The sequence below is a fragment of the Corvus moneduloides genome, chromosome 4, assembly GCF_009650955.1.
Source record: "Corvus moneduloides isolate bCorMon1 chromosome 4, bCorMon1.pri, whole genome shotgun sequence".
In the NCBI taxonomy this organism is placed as follows: Eukaryota; Metazoa; Chordata; class Aves; order Passeriformes; family Corvidae; genus Corvus; species Corvus moneduloides.
The window spans coordinates 52897404-52908671 of NC_045479.1; the positions used below are offsets into that span (position 1 = coordinate 52897404).

At 38.9% G+C, this 11268-nt stretch overlaps 1 protein-coding gene across 1 annotated transcript in view; it reads right to left on the reverse strand.

Annotated features, from left to right (window-relative positions):
- LOC116442386 (V-type proton ATPase subunit S1-like) overlaps nt 1-5034 on the reverse strand; it is a 43332-nt gene extending 38298 nt beyond the window's left edge. Inside the window, exon 1 of the mRNA XM_032105275.1 lies at nt 4817-5034. Coding sequence (XP_031961166.1) covers nt 4817-4929 — 113 coding nt within the window. The 5' untranslated portion in view covers nt 4930-5034. The remainder of the gene's footprint in view (nt 1-4816) is intronic.
- Nucleotides 5035-11268: the final 6234 nt, after the last annotated feature.

Consider the following 11268-nt stretch of genomic DNA (forward strand, 5'->3'; position numbering starts at 1 on the left):
AGTAGACCTTTTGCCTGTCACTTTTTAAGCTTTAGAAATAAATCTTGCTGAGATGAACAAAATGGGTTTTTATTGGTGAAATTATCTGGTATTTTCTTAGTTTTACTCAGCATCTTCACTTCGTTAATTTTTGCTTGGAAATCCACGTTAACATATATTTATGAACATAAACAACTCAGAAATTGTAACAGGCATGCCTCAACTTTTCAGAGAAGACAAAATTCACAATTTCAAAAAATTAAATAAAATCTTTAAAATGAATACATTTGAAAACACAGAAAGTCCCAAAGATTTTGAAATGACTCTTCAGGAACTGACTTGCATGCTGACTTTTTGCCTTGCATGGCCACACCAAAATACTAATGATATTAAAGGAAAAGCAGATAAATCAAATTAAGAGATGATAAAAAATGTCTTGTGGGAAAGAAAATGACACTGAATATCTTAGTATGTTTCTTTTAAAAATAACTAAATCCATTTCATACCTAATCTTAGAAGAAAAAAATGAAGCTTTTGAGAGCTTTGGGGACTTGCAATTAAAAATAAAAGGTAACAGAAAGCACATCAAACAAAATGAAATTATCTGCAGCAGCACAATGGTAAAGGCTTTTGCTGTGAACTCAAAACCTCAGAAGTTTAATGATCCTCTTTTAAAGCATACTTGCTTCTAAGAAATTCCCTGTTCCTTGAAGCAGTTCTTGCTATCTAACCTTGAAAAAACCCTTTGTGACACTTTTTAACTTTCAAGCAGTAAACTTCAGTAACTTCATCATCATAAAAAACATCTACATCAGTTGGTTAATAATTCTATTAGAATGCAGCATTTGCCTAACACTTATATTCACAATATCATGTATGCATTTATTTTGCTTCTTTTAAACAATTTGGTGAGCCCTGTGCATGGCAGCTGGGAAGGCGACATCCTTCCCTGAGGGGGCTGTTGCTGTCCGCTCAGTGCAACAACATTCTCAGTGTGGTTCAGACAGGAAGTAGAACCATAGAAATATTTAGGCTGGAAAAGACCTCTAAAATCATCAAGTCCAACCGTCCATGCAGCACTGCCACGTCCACCTCTAAACCATGTGCCTAGTGCCACATCCATGTGTTTTTAGAACATTTCCAGTTGACTCAACCACTTCCCTGTTCCAATGCCTGACTACACTTGCAGTGAAGAAATTTTTCCTAATATCCAACCCAAACTTCCCCTGGCGCAGCTTGAGGCTGTTTCTTCTTATCCACACACTTGCTAGTTGTGAGACCAACCCACTCCTGGCTACAACCTCCTTTCAGGGAGTTGTAGACACCAATAAGGTCTCACCTCAGTCCCCTTTTCTCCAGGCTAAACATGCCCAGCTCCCTCAGCCACCCCTCACAAGACTTGTGCTCCAGCCCCCCACCAGCTTCCTTGCCCAGTCAGTATGTTTTACTGGGTGCTTTACTGTGAAGTGCAGGGTGAAAGAGAGATCTGTGAGTGCCACAGGTCACAGATACACTGATGATGTGCTTCCCTGAGCAGAGTCACCCAGCTCATCCCACTGCACTCCTCACCTCAGTGACGGATGGCACGGTGTGAAGCCGGCAGTAGGCCAGCACGCATATTGATTGCTGTTATCAACTGCTCACACAAAACCCTGTGCCCAAAGACCCACAGCCTTGTACACTCATCCCTGTGCCTAGTGCATCGGACTCCCCGCCACAGCACCACCGGGGCTCAAAATGACAAGCATCTCTGCTGATGTATGTGCTTTAATGTGTGTGCAGGGCCACACAGGTTTAAGGAATCTCATGGAAGCTTTAAGTTTGAGGAAACTTAAAACTCAACTGCTCTCTCTTTCCTCCAACAGTCCAACAATGCACTAAAGAAAGTGAGGAAAGCAAGCTTAGCTTGATATTTTGCTTCGTTCTTATAACTCACTGCTCTGACATGACAACAGTAAGCATACAGATTCTTCCCTGAACAGAATTCTTTCTGGAATTTGAGCAATTAGGTTTGATGGAAGAAAAGATTTCAAGACTTTCCTGTATCTGAACCCACCAGAAAGGCTGATGGGAAGATAACAAGACTTCTATCACTCAAACTCATGACCTTACATTCTTGCTTTGTAGCTGGCTTTGGAACTCTTTCCTACAAGTTATTCTTACTAGTTGTCTCTATCAGTCACCTTGTGATTACCATCTAAGAAATCAGATTTTCCCCTTCACAGCAGAAGTAAACTGGCACACAGAGTCTCCATAGGCATCCAATAAAATTACAGCTAAAAAAAATTTTCCCTTTTATGTTACACCTTCCTTCAGCAGATTTTTCAGTAAAGTCCTTGTAGTTTAGGAAAAAGTGCAAAGGTACTAATTGGCATTAACATCTTCTCAAAGTCACTTATAATCTCGGTTTGCCAGAAAAGGATTATTTTCCATATATAAGCACAGCATAAAAAAAAAAAAGGAAGTAATATATTTTAAAATACTGTAGGCAAAAATCATTCCTAAAACAAACACGAGGGGGCAATCACAAAAGCTAATTTTAATGAATTTATTTCCTCAAACTCCTTTTCTTTATCTGTGGAGGGAAAGAAATTCCTCTGAATATTGGTTCAAAATGGCTAAATCAAATTTCTTCTGTGTACCATATGCAAGAAGAGCCTTTCAATCTTTCCTGCTTCAAAAAACCAACCAGGGAATATTAGCTTAAAGGCTGATTTAGAATAAAGGTCAAATTTTCCACACCAAAGTTATTTGAAATTTATTCAGTGATGTATTCTTTTGTGAAAAACAGGACAGTATGACATACTGAGTTATTCCCTAGTTAAATTGAGAAAGAATGTTGTGTTTTAAAAAACAACACACTTTTCTCCAAGTAGGGATCTGCATTTTTCTTTCTAGAGGAAAGAGGTATTTGATTTACTAATATCTCTGTAAGAACTGATACCACACTTCCCTTTGCTTTGTGCACTGCATCTGTTTGTCAGCTGCAGGTTTCATCTCTATCTGGCATCTAACATTATCTTTAATACCATGATTACAGTACAGTAATAATGCATAAAAGACTTTAAAGTGTTACATTCCCTAATACAGCTGTCCTGAGATAATGGCTTGGCAAACTCTGGCTAGTTCTAAATTACAACAAAATGTAGTATCCTTCAACTATTCGATATCAAATCCTAACAGATACCCTGGGAAAGAGTGATAGACCAGTGAACCGCAATTTCTGTTGATTAATGAACAGCTAAACTTTTAAACCAGTGGGATATGTTCCTATGGAGTGGACAGAAATCCATTGGTAATTGCTGCAATTCTGTAGTTTCCAAAAACTCTTAATAGTAGTTTCCAAATTTCACAGGCCTGTAGAACACACACTGCAAACCTTGCATCTCTGTGAAGCACCAAGATGTAAAGCACAGAGTTAAGGGTTAGCAACCAACTTGCTGTTGATGTTACTTTATTTTATAAAATAACAAAACCCTTCTTTTCAGTTGCTTCATTGACCTTCACCAGAACTAATTTTGGCCCCACAAGAACTTCTCCTTTCAAAATGCAAATATCATGGTAGGAGGAACACTTCTTCCATAAAAGGTTCTATTTCTGGAAACATGAAACTGTTTACCAGTCCAGTATACAGATTTTCTTGCCATAGATTCGTATAAACCAGAAAAATCTGCAGTAGAACAGGGAGTTAATTGCATCTTGATGGAAAGCTTACTTTTATGACATGGGATTTAGTGATAAGATCTTGTTTATATTTACAGCAGGTGTGTTTTCTATATAAACCAGGAAGTAGGACAAAGGAAGCACTGATGTTTTCTTGGATGCTTAGGACCACTTTTAACCTAAGAACAGTGCTTTCCAACATTTTTTCTGCTTTTAAATGCAGGGGTTAATACTCACATATGTGCCTGTCTTCCATAGTGGTGAATCACTAAGTATTTTGAATATAAAAATGCCTTGACATTGAGACATCCATTTTTTTTCTTCCAGGGGGAAAAAAAGTGAAAGCTACAAAATCAAACTTTTTTAAAACTTGCAGATTTCTATATGCAGAGTTTCAGGTTCTGGAAATGCATAAAAGAAGAGGAAACATCATGGCAAAGGTGGTAAATAAGTGACCCATAGATTTCTGAAAACTTTTCATATCCAGTATCCACCTGAAACTACTGCATTGCCCAACCTGCCATATTTCTGGAAATCCCAAGTAATGGTACAAAATCCTTAAAGTGAGCATGAATAAAATTCCTGGTTGGACAGAAGAGGTCTACATCTGGTTCTTTCAAGACAGCTTCAAAGTCCTATTTCATAAATATATGCAAACCCCTGAATTTCATGTGTCTCTGGATCTGTCAAGACTGCAGTTGTTTGTAACAAGTGATGCATATACATACAGCAGTGTATTTAAGAACCTGTATTTAAAAGAACATTAAAGTGAAAAGCCAGGGTTCAGAAGTTAGGAAATGCAAGACTTAAAAAACTGCCACACAGTTTTTGGTCAGCTCCTTTTTTGTGTCACTGCCTTATGTTGTGGCTTTAAGTCAACAACATCTCTAACAGTGGAGTTCAAAGATGCCTTAGGGTGAATAAAGCACATCTACTTCAGATTTTTACTTTACAGAATTTATTTACTTCTTTCTGCTCAATGTAGAACACTAAAATTATAAATAAAAATGGGTAAAATCATCTGTTGGCTTGTTTGATGGCCAAGGTGCAAATTTATTTATTGGACAATTTCGTTGCCCAGAGCTGATTTACCACCATCGATGGCACAATATATTCTGTGCACACACACACAGAGCAGTAGCATAAGCAGGGATACTTTTGCTCGATTTCTTACCTCTGAGTTGACCAAAGCAGCATCGGCACATGATCCACTGCCAGAGAGGTTCTGAGCAGCACAGCAAGGGTGCAGAGCAGCCGGGCGGGAGCAGCAGGGCAGAGCCGTGTCATGGCTCCAGGCGAGGGCCTGCGGAACTGCCAGCTGCAGCGGGAGAGCCCGAGCGTGTGCACAGCTGCACTTCCCGCTCGGGCTGCTGCTGGCCGGATTCAGCCAGGCTGCGGGCTGGCGCTGCTCTCCAACAGCAGGGGGGGTTTTCAAAACATGAACTTCCTTCACTTGAACTTGGGAGTCACTCGTATTTTTAATGCTTTCAGGTTTGTGGTTTAAGCAGCTCGTAAAACTCTCTGCAGTGAAAGCACTGACAGTTTCCTCTAACCTTCAAGTGCAGGGGAGAGTCGTGAAGTCCAAACTCCTGTCCTAGGCAGGCTGATAACAGTTATACAACTTCAAAATGGAGTTTACAGAAAAGTTTTCTGTACTGCACAAAATGTATTCTGCAGAACTTCTATCTTCTTCCCCTGCTACATGTTATCATGTCCCTCAGCTTAGTTTTTCACATGTATTGAGATCTGGCGTCACACATTTGGGTGTTGACAGGTTTGAAATCTGCAACAAACTGCAGATTCCAGCAAGAAGGAAGAGAGAGAGAAAATGGCACGTTCAGAGCCACTGAAACACAGAATTGTAAAGCTATCTTTAGCATGCAGTGATGCTATCCCAGAAATCAAAAATATCTAAAGTCAGGGGCAAATTATAATCACTTCAGAATGTGACATGACTTCAGTATTTCACAAGTCTCATGCAAGATCAAAATAGTCTTAGAGAATTCCTTCATGCCAGGAAGCAAATTGCCCTGACACACATTTTTGTGCCTGCCAAACACTGAGCTGTTCCTACACCTTGTGACTACATTAGGCAGCAGCAGTCTTAGCACGTGTTTAGCTCTGGGCACAAATGCCTCCTCACCATCAGAACAGGACATTAGAGATCATGCACAAAAGAAGTTCTGAGCTATGTTAAAACGAGTTGTGATAAGGGAAAAATAAGGAAGCACAATGAAAATTGTACAAGAAGACACAAATAGAGGTCAGAAGACACGTGTGTCTGAGCACATGTAGCTGGATCAGTTAAATCTATTTGCCTTAACTTACAGTACATTGTTATAGTGTGGTTGCCTAACATAAGGGAACTTGTTCATCAACTCAATCTGAAATCAGATTTCTGGGACAAAAACACTAATAATTTTGAAGACAGCAATAAAACATTGTCATGTTCCTTTTCTTTTCCATGCTACTTTTACATAACACAGAATTTAACTCTTTAACTGTACTTTTTCCTCTGCTCCTCAGAGATATATTAGAAATCCTACCTCTTCTCTTTAACAAGCCAGTGTTTGTTCATCTGTTTAAGGGTGTGTACAGGTAAGACAGCAAACCAGACCACAAAGACAGAGGTAGAAACAGAAGTACCTAGGCAGAATAAGTGAATCACAGAATTTCCAACAAAACTCAATTTTGCAGAAGGACAGTATTTGACGCACTAACCGATTCACACACTGTTGCAAGAACATCACCCTAGGCCCTATGTCAGATGCACAAATAGTCTGCAGGCCTGGTCACATTCAGAAGAGACAGTTGGGTTCACAAATCACATGGTTTATTGAATGCAGCCTATATGGTTCTTTGGGATTGCTGGTGACAAATGCAGTAGCTGCAGAATATATAGCATTAATAGTAAGACTGCAATCACAAGTTTAATTTCCCAGGTCAATACTCAGCATAACTGAGGACCCAAGACTTACCAAAAGGTGCCCTTTTTGTGGAGGGCAAGAAAAACAAACCTGTCCACCTATCCCTTAAAATTTGTCAAATTCTCATTCCCCAGTGAGGTACAAAATTGAGGTACATTTTACACCTTATTAACCACTATTGTGCAAAGCACTGTCAGTGTGATTGGGGTCAAACCCACCATTCTGTGCTGTTGTGTTGCATGGAATATTTCCTGGTAGGAGGTGTACTTGGTTTGTACAAAACATTTCTGGGCAACAAGCAGAACATGAGCACATGGTTTCTAGCCTCACTTCCCGTTCCTCCCCATGGCCGTGGCAACACAAACCACAGGACTCCACCCAGTTTCCGTACGTGTTCTGATCACCATCGGCCCCGTCATCACATACTGAGCTTGGCCGTTTCTTCACTGTTACAAGCTTCCAATACACACAAGTGAGATGCACAGTTGGTGGATATATTCCACCAGACTCTGTATTCTCTGAATACACGCATTCCTTACAGAAACAGTCTTAAAACTTCTTGAAACAAAACCAGATTGTTTTCTCTCAGATTACCGTATCACTTATGAACAAACTTTTAGCTGAAAACAAACTGACTTTTCCTTTTTAATATTTTTCCACAAACCACAGCTTGGGAAAAACTGAAGTGAAGAAAGCTTTGAAAAAAAAGGAATGAGGAGAACCTATTGAGTGGGATTTTAATTTGCCTCACTAAGTAAATTTAGCTCACAAATATATCTGCATATATTTTCTCCTTCTTCACTCCTAAAAATAAAGGGTGTTTTTTTGCCAAATGGTAAGAAAAAATATACCTATTGCAAAGAGATTTTAACAAAAATATTCTTTCATTTAATTAAGATAAGACAAGATCAAAAGTGGTTCTTTTATCTGTGAGCAGGAACCTAAGCCCACTTTTTATTAATATCTGTTGGCATACACAAAAGCGCACACAATTTACTGTTGCATTTCCACAGGGCTTTTTCCTTGAAAATTCATGTGTGATCTTGAGTCCAGGTTTAGAATTGCTTTATTATGAAGATTTTTTAAAATGCAAACCAGATTTGAAATACTGAAAATCAAACTACGGTGAAATAATTATGAAATGGCAGTTAAGAAGGAAATATCTCTATTACCATGCATCCCCAGTTAACTAAATAAATTTTATTAAAAGCAGCTGTAATATTGACATACTTTGTATTTACATTCTATTCCTACCCATTTTTACATGCTTTCTTTTACAATTGTATGCCTATCACATATCATCTGTATTTCTTATCCTGCTGAAGTTGAAAGATGGGACTCATAAAAAATAATTGGAGAGAAAAGATGAAGATGATGGAAGCCTAATGTCTTTTGCCAATGCTCTTTAAACAAACAAACAAACCTCAGCAAAACTCTCAACTCCAGAATTCTACATTCCTGATGTAAAAAATTTGGACTAAAAATGAAGTGTGAATGATGAAGGTAAATTTAGGCCTGCAAGACATGCCAGAGATGACTGTTGTGATAAGGACACTTCACAAGATAAACTAGGAGCACTATCTATATATAGGTGACAAAAATAACTCCCATCAATTTTGCATGCAAATTTCATCCTTAGGCAACAGGTTTGGGAGCTAACATGGTACTACAGCAGCATATTAAAGAACTTCTCCCAGCTCAGCTAATAGACTTATTTAAATTTAAGCTCTTTAAAAATAAATAATAATTAAAAAAACCCAAGACAATGATTTTGGTTTTTATCTCAGTTACTATTAGTGTAATTTCCTATTGAAAAAGTACTTTCCATATGCCAAATGGGAATCAGCAACTACTTTGCTACCCTCACATATTTAATTTAGAATCTTGCTTTATCACTGTTTGCAATAATTTTATTATCTATGAAGAGACCTAATACTTTGCTTATTTGGACATCTTTTTGCGGCAAGGAAGTGGAGAAAACAATTACTCTGAGTTCTTCCTCCTTTGAGATATAAATAGGGAAATTTACATCCTGAAAAAAGCATGGATTTTCCTCTTGATAGAGGGGAGGTAAAACACATGTGTTTCCTTGCACATTACCATACTAATCACTTGTGCATCTGGGAAGAAAGCTAGAACCTTTCCCTCTGGAAATGGATTGCCAGTGGTCTTGGAGGTGGGGAGAAGGCAAATTTTGATTGATGCTCGAAAACACCTGCTCACAAGAATCCTGTGAAGTAAGAGAAGTTGTTGATTGGCCTTGTGTGTTTACTAGTGCAGAAGGAACCTTACACACCCTACGGGCTGATCCCCTTTACCTGGGAGGGAGAGTCTTTGGGAAAGAACTGAGTCAATCCCAGCAACTCTCATCAGCCCTTCCGGAGTGTTTCAGGAGTATGGATTCCTCATGAGCTCAACCTCTAAGCTATGATTTAAGAGACTTGATAAGCTTATCACTTCAGCCACTTATCAGAAGTGAATGGAGGTTAGGATTTCACCTCACATTCTGTTCTTTGAAGAGGTACTGACACTTTGCAGTCATTTGTTCTCATTATCCTGGAAGGCTCTGCGCTCCAAAAGGCCCTTTTACCAACGGATTCTAAAACCATCTATTGAGTAACTCTAACAAGCAAAGATGATCAGCTGTGCTTTTAAAGAATTTACTCCGCTTTATTAGAAACTTAGGCAGGTCTAACCCTTTAGCTGAACAGTTTTCTTTTCCTGATAAAGTGCAATTACTTCTCCTAGAAATGGAGTATTTTTACTCTGACTCTGATATTTTCAGTTAGCTTTCCCAGTATTCTTCACTGTCTGATACAGAGAACATTTTCATTCTTCATACTTGCCCAGTACCTTTTTAAATGTCATATATAAGCTACATATAGAGATGAATCAATACAGTAACTATTAGAGAAAATTTAGAATTAATTCCTTCTCAAAATTCAGTACAGTTATAAATGCTATGGACAAAAAGCTGTAAAAAAAAATTGGTTTTAAATTCAGTAACAATATCAACAAAACATTTATAATAATCAAAATTAGCAGCTTAAGACCATTAACATGAAGGGTTTTATGCTAATTTCCATTATGATACATTTAAAAAAATACATACTATTTCAGTTATGTTGGTTTTATTTGGCTTTGCCCTAACAAATACCTCAGCTATCCTAAGTATTGAAAATACTTTTTCTATCTTGCAACAGCTCTCTTTCCATACAACATGTCCTAAAACTTTCCATTTCTATGCTTTCAAATGCCATTTTTGGACACTGATTTGAAGGATGACATTAGTTACAAGGCACTTATTTTGTTGAAAGCCATGTCCCAAATAATTAGTCAAGCATCCAACTCACTGTAATTCCAGCACAAATTTTTAACTATTTACACAAAATTTTCACAGTGTGGCTAAACAGCACTGCCAGGAAAGAGCTAATGGTGGTGGCGAGTGGAGTTTACATCCAGCTGGCAGACAGTCAGTGGTGTTCCCCAGGGCTCAGTACTGGGGCCAGTTCTGTTAAATGCCTTTACCAATGATTTGGATGAGGGGATCAAGGGCACCCTCCATCAGTTTGCAAACAGGCTGGGCAGGAGTGTTGATCTGACAGAGGGTAGGAAGGCTCTGCAGAGGGATCTGGACAGGCTGGATCAATGGACTGAAGCCAGATGTAGGAAGATCAACAAAGTGAAGTGCTGGATCCTGCCTTTTTGTCGGAACAACTCCAGGCAGCACTACAGGCTGGGGGCAGAGTGGCTGGAAAGCTGCCCAGTGGAAAAGGACCTGGGGGTGCTGGCTGATGACTGTCTGAACATGAGCCAGCGTGTGCCCAGGTGGCCAAGAAGGCCAATGGCATCCTATCAGAAATAGTGTGGACAGCAAGACTAGGGAAGTGATTGTCCTTCTGTACTTGGCCCTGGTGAGGTCACACCTCAAATGCTGTTCACTATTAAACTGCACCTTGAATACAGTTTTTTGGCCCCTCACTAAAGAAAGAGATGGAGGTGCTGGAGCACGTCCAGAGAAGGGCAGTGAAGCTGGTGAAGGGTCTAGAGCAACAGAAGGAGATGGCCTCAAGTTGCACCAGAGGAGATTTATGTTGAATAATAGGAAAAAATTCTTCACTGAAAGGGTGGTCAAGCACTGGAAGAGGCTGCCCAGGGGAGTGGTGGAGTCACCATCCCTGGAGGTATTTAAAAGCTGTGTAGATATGGAGCTTAGATTCATGGTTTAATGGTGGACTTGGCAGTGTCAGGTTAATGGCTGGGCTCGATTTTAAAGGTCCTTGCAACTGAAATGATTCTAGGATTCCAAAAACCTCCAACACTGCATTGCATTGAAATCAATGGACTACTACCTTTTCGTATTTTTTGAACTATTTCCTTACTGTTTATTTAAATCATCCTTCTGGAATTGTAAATTACATTTTTTAAAATCTGCTTAAAAAGAAAGGAAACAAATGTATAAAGAGGCAGGTTCTATGTGACGCATTGCCATTCAACCCATAATTTACTTCAAAACTCCTTTTATCACTGGAGGAAGTTCAGACTTAGCAGCCATTCATATCCTAAGGTTCAGATGTCAGAAAGCACGTAAGTCAACTGGAATACTCATGTGCTGCAATTCTACAATTAGTAGAATTCTACAATTAAGTAATTCTACAATTTAATTCAGTACCGAACTAAAATCCAGAATTTAATTAAA